The sequence below is a fragment of the Macrosteles quadrilineatus genome, unplaced genomic scaffold (assembly GCF_028750875.1).
Source record: "Macrosteles quadrilineatus isolate MER2022 unplaced genomic scaffold, UCM_ALF_1.0 Scaffold_3__2_contigs__length_128488019, whole genome shotgun sequence".
Taxonomy (NCBI): Eukaryota; Metazoa; Arthropoda; class Insecta; order Hemiptera; family Cicadellidae; genus Macrosteles; species Macrosteles quadrilineatus.
Window position 1 is genome coordinate 70,900,372 of NW_026542596.1, and position 15,134 is coordinate 70,915,505.

The 15,134-nt window shown below is 35.6% G+C and overlaps 1 protein-coding gene across 5 annotated transcripts; it reads left to right on the forward strand.

The window, feature by feature from the left end:
- The first annotated feature begins 336 nt into the window (after nt 1-336).
- LOC128989677 (inositol polyphosphate multikinase-like) lies at nt 337-14,242 on the forward strand. Of its 5 annotated transcripts, none has more exons than XM_054411662.1 (6): nt 337-594; nt 10,182-10,306; nt 11,468-11,644; nt 12,196-12,320; nt 13,055-13,190; nt 13,945-14,242. In XM_054411662.1, the coding sequence occupies exons 2-6, from the start codon at nt 10,183-10,185 to the stop codon at nt 14,235-14,237; spliced, it is 855 nt and encodes a 284-aa protein (XP_054267637.1). In that variant the 5' UTR covers nt 337-594; nt 10,182; the 3' UTR covers nt 14,238-14,242. The 5 variants fall into 5 exon arrangements, with proteins under 5 accessions (XP_054267637.1, XP_054267634.1, XP_054267639.1 ...); XM_054411659.1 differs by having other exon boundaries at nt 350-446; nt 12,196-12,324; nt 13,128-13,190; XM_054411664.1 differs by having other exon boundaries at nt 350-446; nt 13,128-13,190.
- Nucleotides 14,243-15,134: the final 892 nt, after the last annotated feature.

Genomic DNA, 15,134 nt, shown 5'->3' on the forward strand with positions numbered 1-15,134 from the left:
ACTATTTATTTTTTTTCTACTCAATTTTAGAGAAAAAACTAACTCAAATTGTTTAAATAATGTAGCAAAATATAATAGTGATGTTTAAACAACTTATAAAAATGATACGTAAAGTTTAATGCTAGGAATTGAACCAAAAAAATCATGCGGGATAAAACGGGATTTTTCACCGATTTAAAAGCGGGATAAAACGGGATTTTTCGACTCAGTAAGCGGGATTATTTTTTTGGTCGTGTGGAAAGGAAACACTGGATGTTTGATGTTGAATGTTGATGTTTGCTCGCTGGTCTGCTCTACTGTTGCTGTTTCTGTTTGTTTATGTCATGTTTAAATGTCATAAACATGTTTAAATGTCATGTTTAAATGTTTAAATGTCAACATGAAGATCGATCACACATAAACCTATTTTTTTTTTATTCTGCAACCCACCACAATCATTTATTAAGGTCAGTGTCAAGTCAAGAATTTTAAGGTCAAGCCTATCAAGTTATGTTTGTGAACACTCAATATAGATCCAGTCGTTATTCATCTTACAAAAGGACAACTAGGCCTAGGCTACTTGTATTCTCCTAGATACCATCAGATTTATTTCAGGTATGTCTGTAGAGGCTTTTACTTTTTAACTTAGGTAGCCTAGGTAACTAACCCCAAAAAAGCAAAGTTATCAACCTTTACTTAATCATAAAACTATTATTGCTGGGTTATTACAAACTCTTCATAGCCTAGCTAAAGGTCTATTTTGCTTGGAGCGACTGTAGTGATAGTCGCACAGCGATTAGTTAGTTGAAGGGTACAGTTTCTTAACTGGGCTACCGTATGCTAATATCGATTGAAACTATCGAATTGAAAATATCGATTAACCCTCCCAGTGTTACTTGACGAAAATTCGACAAGCAGCACACTTTGTGTAGTGTTACTTGTCGATTTTTCGACACGCAGACATCGTTTACGGCGAAGGCTCTATGACTGACTGAATCGGATTGAACTGGATCGAGTTAGGTATCGTTCTTTCCGTAATATTCTAAGCTTTCTGCAGAGGTCTGTCTCTAAGCGCTATTCATTTTAGTTCCGAAAATATTGTAGTAGACAGCTGACGCTGCTGACGTGCGTGTATTTGTAAACAGCTAGGTTACCCTCGGACCGATGACTGATGTGTTTTATTACGTTTATCATTGTTTTAGTGTTAAAAATCAAAAGTAGTGATATACGTGGTGCATTATAAGAAGATTTAAGTGGTTTTGAAGTGCTGGTTGATGATCCTGAAGAAGTAGGTAGTGATAGGCTATTGATGTAAATTATCAGCCAGATTCCTAGCTATGGTTAGGCTATGCATTCTTAGCTAAACGCTATGTACTGAAATCATTTTTTTGCCCATAACTTATTTATTTGCAAATCTACTTCCTTATATTATTATATATTTGTAATCCTCATAAAATTTAGAACAAAGTGGCTATTTTCAAATATTTATAGGCCTATAATTTATACAATTTCATTGAGCGCGAACTTATTTTTTTTTTGAAAATTTTCGAAATTATATTTTTTTTACCTAAAAGTTTTTTTTTTTTTTTTAATGTTCCTTATGTTTTAGCCTATATGTTCTATTTCTAATCCAAGAATATTAAACACACATCTTGTTTCAACACACTCTATTTCAAAACTAAACCAATGTTTACAAAAACATGTTTACAAAAATCATCTGTCAACAAAAGATTTTAAACACAAATAAATCATATGACTAAAAGAAAAGACTTAATACAACATCCCGCCTCAAGATGTCTACATCTTCATGAAGCTCGGTACCGCCTCGGTTTCTTGATGGACCTTCCGCAACGGGTAACTGTGCCAGCGCCTGGACGATCACGTGAGTTAGATGGACAATTAAGGACCGTAGATGAACAGTTTGAAAGAATGCAATCTTCTCCGTAGTATGGTGCAGGAACTAAGAACTTCTGGTTTCGTCGAATGGTTTTCTTGTCAGTGTCCACAAGGTAGGAACGTGGTTCGTTCAATTTCCTGACTACTTTACCATGTCTACGTAGATCTGTGATCCATACCATGCTTCCAGCTTCTAATTCACTTAAACCACTCACTCCATGTCGTTTATCAAATTGCATCTTATATTTCGACTGGTACTTATTCTCCCTCTCAAAAAAGTCTTTATTTTCCACAGGATTTCCAATCAAAGTAGGTGGAAGATTGTCTCTTATTTTCCTTCCAAACATAAGTTCTGGAATCAATGGTTCACTGTGATTAGTTGAGTTCCGAATACACACTGGACACGATTTGATTTTTCTTTCTATTTCTTGAGAAATTCCAGGCCACCACATGGTTCCCAAAGCACGTTTCCTTGTTTTTGTGATTCCCAAGTGTCCACTGTGAAGCCTCTCGAACATTTCCGCTCGTAGTTCCTGAGGTATTATCATCCGAGTTCCTCGAAGCAATAACCCATCAATACAACTTAACTCGTCTTTCACGTTAAAGTATTCTTGAATCTCATTAGGTAAACTTGATTTTCCAGGCCATTCGTCTAAAATTTTTAACCTAAGTTGTGCACATATTGGATCCCTCATTTGTGAGTGAAGTACTTTTGTCACATTTTCGTCTGTAGTGTTTATACTAATCAGACTGATTTCATGGACGAAGGCTTCCACTTCTTCTGTCAATTCGCCATCTTCATTAGACGGAATAGGACTTCTCGATAGCAGATCTGCTATGGCAAGGTCTTTTCCTGGGGTCCAGGTCATGCGATAATCGTATCTCATCATACGCATTCGGAATCGCTGTAGCCTCGGTGAGAGCTCGTCTAAATTTGGTCTTTTGAAAATTGAGACAAACGGTTTGTGGTCACTCTCAATTGTGTACATTTTACCCATCAGGAAACATTTAAAACGGTCACTTGCCCATGTGCACGCAAGCGCTTCTCTCTCAATGTTACTGTAGTTTTCTTCAGCAGGCGTTAGAGTCCGAGATATATATGCCACAGGTTTCTTGTTTTCTCCTTCAACTTGTAGTAAAACCGCTCCAAGACCTTTTTTTGAAGCATCACAAGAAAGAATCGAGGGCTTTTCCGGATCGTAAACAGTCAAACATGGCTCTGATGATAAAATCTGTTTAACTGTGACAAAAGCTTTTTCCTGAGTTGGTCCCCAAAAGAAATCGTTTTTAGTCTTTAACAAGCTTGTAATTGGCTCTAAAATCTCACTGCAGTTCGGAATAAATTTAGCCAGAAAAGTGATCATGCCCATGAATCTTTGGACTTCATTAGCATTACTTGGGGATGGTAAGTCCACAACTGCTTGTACCTTGCTTGGATCAGGCTTGATTCCTTCCTTAGACAGCACAAACCCCAAAAATGTCACAGACTTCTTGCAGAACTCAGACTTCTGCTTATTCAAAGTGATTCCATTAGCTTGCACTCTCTCTAGAACGGCTCTAAGACACTCGTCGTGTTCCTCTTTCGTTCTTCCCCATATCAAACAGTCATCAATGTGCACCAAACAGTTCTTTGCCCCTTCTAAAGCTTTTGACATACGGTGCTGAAACTCGTCATGAGCGGATGTAATTCCAAAAGGTAACTTACAGAATTTATACCTCCCGAAAGGGGTGATAAATGTTGTGTAGTGTTGTGATTCTTCTGCAAGGTTCAGTTGCCAGAAACCGGAATTCGCATCGATCTTGCTGAAGTACTTGGCTCCCGCGATCTCGGACAATGAAAGTTCGATCTTTGGAATAGGATAAACCCGACGTTTCACACTGTTGTTGAGTTTGGATAGGTCTACGCAGATCCTAACCCCACCTCCCTTTTTTGCACAAACTACCATTGGTGCGCACCAATCAGTCGCGTGTTCAACTGGGACAATCACTCCTTTCTCAAGCATATCGTCTAACTGTTCTTTCACCTTGCTTTTTAAAGGTATTGGTACAACCCTGGGGGTAGATATAGCATAAGGAACTGCATTCTCCTTCATTTCTATCTTGTACTCTCCTTTCATATTTCCCAATCCTTGAAATAAATTAGGGTACTTAGTAACCCAGTCAATATCTGATGAATCTACAGAAAAGATCCTCTTCACCAGGTTCAGCTCTTCACAGGAACGTCTGCTAAGAAGGGGAACAGTGATCTCCTCAGAAATATACGCATGATCATAAACCGATACACCCTTATGTTCAAGCTTCAGCCTTAAAGTTCCCAAAATATTGATTCGTTCTTTCTTCTTTGCACTGAACACAGGGGATTTGCACTTTCCCAGAGGCAGAGTCTTAATAAAATCGCCAAGAACTCCTACTGGAATCATGGTTACATCAGCGGCTGTGTCAAGTTTAAATTTTATAAGCCCTAACACTTGGTTTCCACAGCTTGCTTTTACCTCCTGGGCCCAGGCTCTGTCATTGTTTTCTATATTCCCGATGAAAATCTCAGGAACCTGTAGATCTCCACAGTCTGAAACTTGCTGTTCGATTTCTCTAACAACGTTTTTGTTTTTTCTCATCCACTTTTCGCGGGAGGGACAGCATCGAAAAAAATGTCCAATTTCGGAACATTTGTCACATTTGGCTTTCCTAGCAGGACATTCAGCCAGTGATTCGTGCCAATTATAACCACATTTCCTGCACTTCTTTGTATTTTCTGCATCCTCGATGTATTTCTGGTCACAAACTCCTTCAGTCCGATTCGGTTTACCGACTTTAACTGACGTTTTATTTACCAAAAAAACATTAGTATTTGTGAGTTCACGTTTTTGGCGTTCTAGCTCCTCATGTTGGCGCAAGGTATTAATTGCTTTCTCCAGAGTCAATTGAGAGTCCAGCTGGAGTCTATCACTTAGAGCCTCATCTTTCATACCAATAATGAGGACGAGAAGCATCATCTCATCGTTTAGTTCACCCCATGCACACGTTTTCGCAAGGCCATGCAAATCTGTTATAAATTTTTCAGATGGATCACTTCCTTGCTTGTGTCTCAAAAATTTTGATCTCTCATAAATTATATTCCGTCTTGGCACAAAGTATTCATCAAAGGCCCAAAGAGCTTCGTCATAAGTATTTGGTTTTGGTGAAAACGAATCGAAAATATCTTCACTTCTACTACCCATTGTAAACAAAAGTACATCGATTTGCCGAGCGTCGGAAGTGCTATCCAGACCGCAACCCCGTCTGTACCTTTGAAAGCGATTCCTCCAGGAATGCCACTCATTCGGAGTAAAAGAGAACGTTTCCGGAGTTGGTAACGTGATATTGACCATCGGAGTAGTAGTAAACATAACTGCATCATTTTCTCGGTTCGTATGTCCCAGTGCAAAACCTCGTGACTCATCTTTAGTCTTTCTAGAGTCCCTTTCTGAAACGTAGTTGAGTTCACTTTGGGCGTCGTCCTCACCGTTGTCCTCATACCTTTGCCTCCGAGTATTTCGTTTTTTTCTGCCCTTACTTGACATTATGCGTGGTTTTAGACTTTCAGTTCGATAAAAATCCACTAAGCTGCCACCATGTTCTATTTCTAATCCAAGAATATTAAACACACATCTTGTTTCAACAAACTCTATTTCAAAACTAAACCAATGTTTACAAAAACATGTTTACAAAAATCATCTGTCAACAAAAGATATTAAACACAAATAAATCATATGACTAAAAGAAAAGACTTAATACAACACTATATATAATATTGAAGCCCATGATTTTCCAAACAAAATGGTATATAGAACATTAGAATTAACATTGTTTTAAGCTTCTCAGATCCGTTTTAATAAAACCTTGCAAATGCGCCAAAAATAGGTGGACATTAAGGCCTAAACTATGGACACTTGGAGGGTTAATAATCAATAGCCTATTTTTAAACATATCTATTCTAAAATTTATCATAACCTAACCTAACAAACCAAACTTGCTGATGGTGAAAAAATCGCATGAAAGTTTACTAATCGAATCGATAGTTTCAATCGATATTAGCATAGCCCAGTTAAGAAACTGTACCCTAGTTGAATACCAGCACTCACAATGGTGAAGTCATGAGTGCGTGATTGAAACTTTTTAAATTATCTCCTCAGTGAGGAGTTAGAAGATGAGGCTCTACTTGACCCTAGTGGAAGTATCAATAGACGATCGATAGAAAATACATAGTGATACATAGGATTTGGGATGGATACGTATCACTAGACGTCACTAGGTAGGACTAAACTGTATTTTCTTAGGCCTAAGTTATAGTGATATCAATGAAAAAAAAAATATATATTTATATCAATTAAAAAAATTAGCCTAGTGTTTTCAATAAGAGTAGCTTACCTACATGAATGTCAGAAAATAAAACCTGGAGTCTAAATAAAAAATAGACTAAAAAAATAGACAGAAATAAAAAACAGATAAGTTCACAGTATTAACACTCGTAACACTATGGCACGTAAATAACACATAAACTTAGTCAACTTGGAACAGTCAAGCATTTTATATTTAAACTACGGTAGCTGTGTACCGTACCCGTTCAACGGACGGGATCATGTAAGTTAGTCAGTTGAAACCTCCTTATAATCAGAACAGCAGTTGGAACTTATTTAGTATGCATTTTTCCAGATAAGTTATGCTGGCAAAACTCCGTATACAGCACTGTTTCAGGGTCTGTTTCCCAGTTATCAAAACTCAAGTACAATTTGATACACACTGATGCCTAGAAATTTAATTTAATTTACATTAAGTTACACATTACTTATTGCACCGTTGCGTTGGGATTAATAAAATCCGTTAGTAAGGCACAACGTTTTTAATCTCACTTGGTTTTGAATTTTCTTACAAAACCTGATTGGAAATGGTTTCAGTATTTGTAATCAACATTTTAATTTAAACATAATATCCAGTACTGTAACAGCTAGAAAAAATAATCTGTATCCAAACAGCTGTTCGTTCATAGATGTTGTATTTTCCAAAGAGATGAGTATTTCATAAATGATGTAGGCTATGTGGTAAACATTAAGAGAAAACTTGACTGAAATCGTACAAAATTGTTTTTTTAATCATCCGTTATTTTATTTTAAAAGTATATGGTGAGGTCATATTTTAATGGCTAAAGACACTTTCGCCAATCCAGTGAATACAAAAAGACTATTTGAATCCCGACCGATTCTCTCCTTTTTAAGGATACGGTAATGTAAGACTTGTTTAGGCTTCTTTAATGTATAAAATGTAAAAATAATAAAAAATATATAATTCTGATTAATTTCTGAGGATTTTTGTTATGTACAGACAAAACTCAAATTTTATTTATAGCCTATATAGATTCAAATAGATGAGGATTACCTTAAAAAAATGGAAAGAGTCGCCTGTTTCTTTTTACAATTTAGGCTAATGTAGAAAATGAAATGAATGTGTAAGGACATATAACCAAAACAGTACGTAACAGCACATGAATAGAATAATTAATGTGAACAAAAAAGTAAATTATGGTTATTTTAACCCCTAAGTTATTAATAATGTGCCTACTGAGTGAACTGGACTGTTTTGAGGTTCCAAGATATAGCCTACAAATTGTAGGGAATTTGTTGCTTAAATGATACCACTCCTGTTTTTGTCTGAGAATTCTTTTATTTTCCATCAGCCAATAAAAACAGCTGTTATACCAATTGCACAATTTTTGTCTCCCGCCAGAATGCAAATTGAAATCACATTTTTTAGAATACTGTTTTTGGCTAAATAATAATCACTGAATAATGTTTTAACTTATACCTACATCAAAATTAATGCTAAGAACCTCCTCTTTCCAATGGTAAACTTAGGCCTACAAGTTTTATTGCAATTGCAATTTAAGAGAGTTTACTGGTCGCAAAATTAATTTGAAACATAGCATATCGTTCATGTCCCTTTGGGACTTTGTCAGTTCACACTTCAAATTCTAAAGTTCCAAACGGGACGAATGCCAGATCTAGGGTTAAGTTAGAAAGAATAGGCTATAACTAAAGTAAGTGTCTGAAAAACAAAATCAAAGATTTCAAGTTTAAAGGTACCGGTACATTGAATGATTCGGGTGGTATTATGGTGGTTTTGACGAGTCCGTATGTGGAGAGCAAACAGGTGTTTAAATACTTCATGTAAAACAAACCCTCTAAACGTGACTCCATGCACAATGGATTCGATTCATTTCGATGAAATAGTTCCAAACGAATAAGTAGTTTAGAACGAATCGTTTTCAGATAATCAGTTTTTATTTAGGCATTTAGAAAGGTAGGTTGGGTTTTATGCAAATTTGTGACTGTAACTCAAGTGTTTTGAAATTAGGTTAGATTTAGGAAGGTAAAATTTAGATAATAATGAACCGAAACTTAATATAGGCCTACGTTAACTCCAGACTGTTTTTAAGTTACACAGTTCATATAGTGGGTGACACAATTTTAGACAAAACTTAATAAGTTAAATACTTACAAAAATGGTAGCTCATTTTCAAAGGAATATTGAACGCCCAACGATCAGAGACAGCTGGGTCCAGTTTCAAATCATCAAAAAGCTACTGACTTCTCAGGGCTTATAACCAACAACCTTTTGATTGTCAGGCGAGCACTTTATAACCACTCAGCTACCCAGTCTAGTCTGATATGTAAAGTGAAGTTGTTACTTGTGTTTCAAAATCTGTTAAATTGGTGTAAGAATTAATATGGAAGATTGTTTGTTCCTGACCCATCCTATTACTCTCAAAGATGATTAGGATGGAAAACTACATATCATTAGGTCATGAGCTTTAAATAAGGGGGAAACATGGCATCAAGACTCAATGGCTGGATATTGACTGTTAGTAACTAATCGTCGATTAGTAGACTAATCGTGACGATTAGTAATAACTGTAAGCTCGCCAGTTTGATTATTGGTCATTGGGCTCTTAATAAACTATCCCTTCTGAAAATGACACAGCTGGTCTTAGTCAGTACCTAACAAAACTACACAAGGCATCTCAATCCATTCTACATTCATCCTTCACTCACATTTGGGTTCAAATACGCACCTAGGTGGCGTTCCCATCTCAATCAATGATACTGAGACTGTAATAATGTCAGTTTAATGCATGGTGAATTAATATAGTTTCCTATGCCTCTACTTTGAATAATTAACCTAATTTGAAAAGATTCAGTAATATATAGAGAATTTAGATCATAAATAAGTTTATAAAAGGTATAATGTTACCTGGATCTGCCAGAGTAATCCAAAGGCTGTCTGTCGTCTACGCGTTTCGAAGCAATAATAGCTTCATCATCAGGTCAAGAACACGTTTCACTCATCAGAGGTCGTCAAATAAATATAATTTTTACAAACATACATATACGGAAAAATAGTAGGCCTACAAACCGTGTGTACGCACTTAGACAGGTTTGTCATGACTGCAGCGGTGAAGGTTGGTGTCGTGAACTTTGTCCCTTGCCGGTCAGCTGTTCCTGGTTAGCTATTACAGTATCATACAATGCATTTGACAGGAAATTTAGTTTGTCGTTTAATAGATAATAACTATGGCTTTTTGTAGCTTTGAATATCTCGTATTCTTCTATGGCGTTCATGAAGCTTCCTTTTGTGCAAAATGTAGGGGTGTCATGTTTGTTTTGAAATTTGTATAGTTATGATTTTCATTAATGAGATAGGCTTCATACTTGGATTTTAAATGATTTTTTTGATTTTGGAAGGTGTTCTTTGAATCTGGTTTTGATAGCAAGGCCGGTTTGTCCTATATAAAAACTATTGCAATCATCACAAGATAATCTGAAAACTCCAGTTTTTCCTCTGTTTCTAGATTATTACTGGACGATGGATTTAGTAATCGTAGTTTGTTGGAAGTTCTAAACGCTACCCCAATGTTTTTCTTTTTTAATTCGTTTTGCGGTATATTCGGTAGCCTTGTACCATACTCTGATGTTACAAAAAATGTTTTGTCAATTGGGCTATCTAATCTGTTATTATTGGCTTTTTTCTTTTGTTTTTTGATAAGTTTATCAATCATGGCGGTTTTAAACCCATTTCTTTGGGCAATGTATTTTATCGTGTTTAATTCTTTGTTAAAATTATCTTGGCTTAATGGGACGGTGAGCAACCGGTGAACAAAACTGTTATATGCTGCCATTTTTTTGTTTTGTAGATAAATAAGTAAGTATAAATAAGTTTACTTTTGTTGACTTAATGGAGTTTCTCTTTTTTTGTAAGTTATTAAATATTTACAGAATGGCTGCCCAAGAACAAGATTTATGTCCAAATAAAGAAGCACTTGAAAAATATCCCAAGAACACAAAACCTCTGGAAAACCAAGTAGCAGGCCATAGTTTTAGCGATGGCTGCCATACTATAGGTAGGCCTTCTGTTGTAGTTCTTTATGTTTCATAACATGTTGTTAATGGACAAAATATTAAAAATCCATCAGGTTTGGTTATCCGTCTATAAGCACAGATGACTTTTGTAAAGGTTATTTAAGAAATATTTGCATACATTTTCAAATAGGTACTAACGCTCTCAAAAATATTATGCATTTATATTGAAATGTATGCATATAGATCGGTTCAAGCATAATGTCCGTAATGTACCAGTATTAGTTTATTATTTGGCACTGGGAGATTTTTTTAGTGTTAAATTGTTAATTATTGTCACATCTGTTTAATGCAGCCTATTTTTGGGTATATTTAAGAGATGTTTGGATCGAGTCTCGTCCACATGTGTGTACCGCTCCCCGCACATTAATAAGATATAAATTTGCCTTTAGGCCCATTTAATTTAAACAAAGATAAATATACAAACAAACCACAGAAAATATTTTGAGGCCCTTATAAATGAACATACAATATTTATATTCCCCCACACAGTCAATAACATGTGCAGCACGTTTTATAATTAGTAAAATGTCAAAATGTCATCAATAGGCGAGGAGCAGCCCCACACTACAAGACCATATCTCATATGAGATTCAAAGAGGTTACAGTACATGCCTGCTTAACACCATCCTTGTCCGGAAAGTGAACCACTGAGTCTGTTCTAAGCAAGTACAAAGACCAATTTCTATGGGACCAAGTTGAGTTTGGAATCCAGAGTGACACCAAGATACCCAGGGTTAGGTTAGGAATATTGGCATCAACATGATCCATGTCTTTCCCAATTTGTTTGTAGACAGCCAATTTAGAACAACACTTTTACAATTTTCAGATTCACCCAATACCTGTCCACAATTTTTGTTAACATTTGTGTTATGAGAATACGGGACGACAGTGGCAGGCACACTAGAGCTCAAGTCATTTATCATTACCAAAAACAGTAAAGGCCCAAGACAGAGCCCTGGGGCACTCCAGCCTCGATATTTTTTATGGTCAAAGTACCAGAGCTTCTCAATACATACTGTGACTATGATAAATACTGCTTCATACTGTACCTAAATTAATTACTGTATTATAATAATTAAACTAAAATAAAATTTGGTACTTAAAATAAATTGAATTACCAATGATAGTACGTATGCTTGCAGGTATGCTGAGGGACGAGGATGGTCACGTTTTGAAGCCGGTGAACAAACCTGAACAAGGCCGAAAGGAGATTGAATTTTATGAAACCTTGTCAAAATATGAAACAGATGATATTTTACAGCTAAAACAATTTGTGCCTCAGTATTTTGGAAGTGTAATATTGTCAATTGACGGTAGAAGTAAGCCAACTCCTTGATCTTCTTCCATTGCCATTATTGGTTAAAATGTGATTACTTAACGTATATTTGGCATGTTGTGTCTTAACTTTTGTTTCACTAACTTCTGTGTAGATATAAAGTCAATGGTATAGGTTTACCAAAGAATATTTCTGGCCATTAGCTCGGTTGGCCTTACACATTTTTACTGCTACTTATGTATTTTAATTTTTGAAAAAGACATTGTTATATTACATTTCCTTCACAAAATTTAGTCAGTTTTAGTGGAAGTAATTTCATCTCCGATGTTACAACATGGTGGCATGTCTCTACCTTTAAAACAACAGCTCGACAGCTGAGGTAATCTCCTGCACAACCTGAATGTCAGTGTAAGCAAATGAGCACATTTTCCCCAAGTAAACAACTGACTTACCTAAATTCAGTTAAGCTCATGTGTGATTCTCAATCAAATGAAATTGTACCTTTTGACCAATTGCCCCTCAAACCCGGAAAATTCTACAAAAAAGGTTACAAGCAAAATTATTATGGAATATTAACTGACTTTTCACAAATAGGTGCACAGTTTTTAAAACTCTTGGATGCCACGAGAGGTTACAAGAAACCTTGTGTGATGGATGTCAAGATCGGCAGACAAACCTGGGAGCCTGGAGCTCCCGTGGAAAAACAACTCAGGGAGGAGGTTGGTGAGAATAAACTGTGACAAAATTTAGGATACTATTGCGACAATTTCATCACAGGAAAAAATTCCATAACAGCATAAGCCATGCTATTAAAGATTAAAATTTTTTTAAATTACGTATGATAAGTTTGGATTATTGCAACTAAATGAAGTTCCCCAAAATATTGTTTGTACATGTTTATCAACAAGTTAAGAAATAAGCTAAACGGTGACATATGCACATACATAATATACTTCTTACCGTCAACGTCAACTGCTATTGTTGCCAAAGTGTTTTGCAATCAAATAAAAAAATTATGAAACTTGACAGTAGACTGTTTATCTAGTGTATTTGCCAATAATCCGTCCCACTAAAATCGATAATCATACCTAATCCCTACCAAAAAAATTTATTTTGTTTTATGAATTAGAACTTAATTGAAGCAAATCCGTCACTACGTAGATGCATTAAAGAAATTAAGTAAAAGAAGTATTTCTAATCAATACCTTAGTGACGACAATAAATAAGCCACATAATTAGATTCTCATGTTTAAAATACCTTACTGTTTTTTTTTTATTTTATAAAAATGCATACAAATTATCATTACGTAGAGGCTTTTGACTATTGGTATAGACCTATGCAAATTGGAATTTGCAGTTTTATATTATTTTATATTTTATTTAAATAAATTTAATCAATAACTCAACAAATTGATAATATTCAAAATTTAATATAATGTTTAATCTCTTTTAGTCAAAGTACAAGCTATGTAAACAACAGTGTGGATTTTGTATTCCTGGTTTTCAAGTTTATAACATCACAACAGGTACTTTTGAGAAGTACGGAAAGGATTATGGGAGACGGCTTCAAAGAGATGACATTGTATATGGTAAGTAAAACTTAAAAATGTATGATATTGTTTACAATAACTTTGTCAACCCATTTATAGTACTGAAACAGTCTCTGCTATGGTAATCTTGTACAAAAAAAGATAGGCATGCTTAAAAATATTTATATATTTAATTTAAAGTGAATTCAAATGGCTAGTGAGGATCTTAGCATCTTAGTGAGGAATAGAGCTTACCAAGCTTAAACAGAGTCCAGAGGCTAATTAATAGCATAAACAAAAAGAATTAAATATAGACCGTCAGCTGTGCTGCGTTTACCATTGGTTGTGGCGCACATCGCTGGGAGTGCCTTGTAGTTACAGCAATCACACTAAATAACTACACAGCGCTCTCAGCAGTGTGCGCCAGAACCTATGGTAACCACAGCACGGCTGACGGTCTATATTTAATTATTTTTGTCTATGCTAATAGATACACAAAGAAAGTACATAAAGCATAGCACTGATATTTTGTCTTAACGTACTAGTTTATGAAAATTTTCTAATTTTTCACATTGTTATTGTCAGTGTCCATCAAAGTATCATCCAGTGTCGGCCATTTCATTCATATTTGTACAAGAAAGTGATGTTGGATACCAAATAGCAGAATGCAAAAGTGTAAATCATTGTATTATATCAAATATTGTGTGCGTGTAAGATCCGTTTTAAATGCTTTCTATAACATTTTAACCTCGAAACTGTATATGCTATGATGCCCCAATGTAGTTTAGCAATTCAAATCTCACTATTGTTGCAGTTTTCAAGAAGTTTCTCAACAGTGGGACAGAACGTGGAAGAGTCGTTGCGGAGGAGATGTTGCGTCAAGTGACCACAATCCTAGACTGGTGGAGAGTGCAACGGACGTTTCACATGTACTCCAGCTCTGTGTTGTTGACATACGACGCTGAACCAAACCTCACTCCTAGTGTGAGAGTAGTGCTGATAGACTTTGCCCATGTCTTGCCTGCCAACGGTTCTCCAGACCTTAACTATCTGACAGGTCTTGAATCATTTGTACACATTTTTACATCTGTATTAAACGAGTTATGACAAAACTGTGATGTTTATTAACGTACAAAATTTGCACTGGAACAATCGAAAAAGGAGGAGGGAATAGGATACTGATTGACACAGAATAAGAAATTTGTGATGACGATAGGACCCGAAAACAGTCATTAGATCCGGACCATCCATGTTAAATTAATTTAATTAAATTAATAGTAACTATCTGACAGGTCTTGAATCATTTGTACAAATTTTTACATCTGTATTAAACGAGTTATGACAAAACTGTGATGTTTATTAACGTACAACATTTGCACTGGAACAATCGAAAAAGGAGGAGGGAATAGGATACTGATTGACACAGAATAAGAAATTTGTGATGACGATAGGACCCGAAAACAGTCATTAGATTCGGACCATCCATGTTAAATTAATAGTATTTAAGGAAGTGGCCGGATGAAAGTATATTTTTTATTTCCATAACCCCACTCTTATTTAATTTTTTGTAGTTTTGAGTACCAGGGCGAAGCCAGGATGGAACCCATTGCAGACACTGCAAGGAGCCTGAAACCCTTCCGCATGTCCTTGGCTCTTGTCCCTTTGGTGCCTTACTGCGTAATGCAAGACACCATTCTGTAAGAGCAATGATCGCAGAATAACTACGAAAAAAGGCTGGCAAGTAGTAGAAGAAGTACATTGCATTGGAGATGGTGGATCAAACAGATGATTGGACATTTTAATATATGATACAAAATCTAAAAGTGGAATACAACTATAAGGTTTGAAACATCAACAAATCAAATATAATCCAAATTCTATATCAGTAATTGGCATAATTATTGGTGCAAGGGGGACTATTTCAAAATTGTTTGACGAATTAAAAAAATAATAATCTTCCATCAAAATTAAAAAGTGAAATAGTCATAAAAGTGTTAAAAGGAT

Excerpts from the sequence above, each read along its gene's own strand:
- LOC128989677 (XM_054411658.1), top strand. The coding sequence starts at position 364 with ATGTTTAAATGTCAACATGAAGATCGATCACACATAAACCTATTTTTT. Across the intron at positions 447-10,181 it reads CACCACAATCATTTATTAAG|AATGGCTGCCCAAGAACAAG; the intron begins GTCAGTGTCAAG and ends AAATATTTACAG. Across the intron at positions 11,645-12,195 it reads ATTGTCAATTGACGGTAGAA|GTGCACAGTTTTTAAAACTC; the intron begins GTAAGCCAACTC and ends TTTCACAAATAG.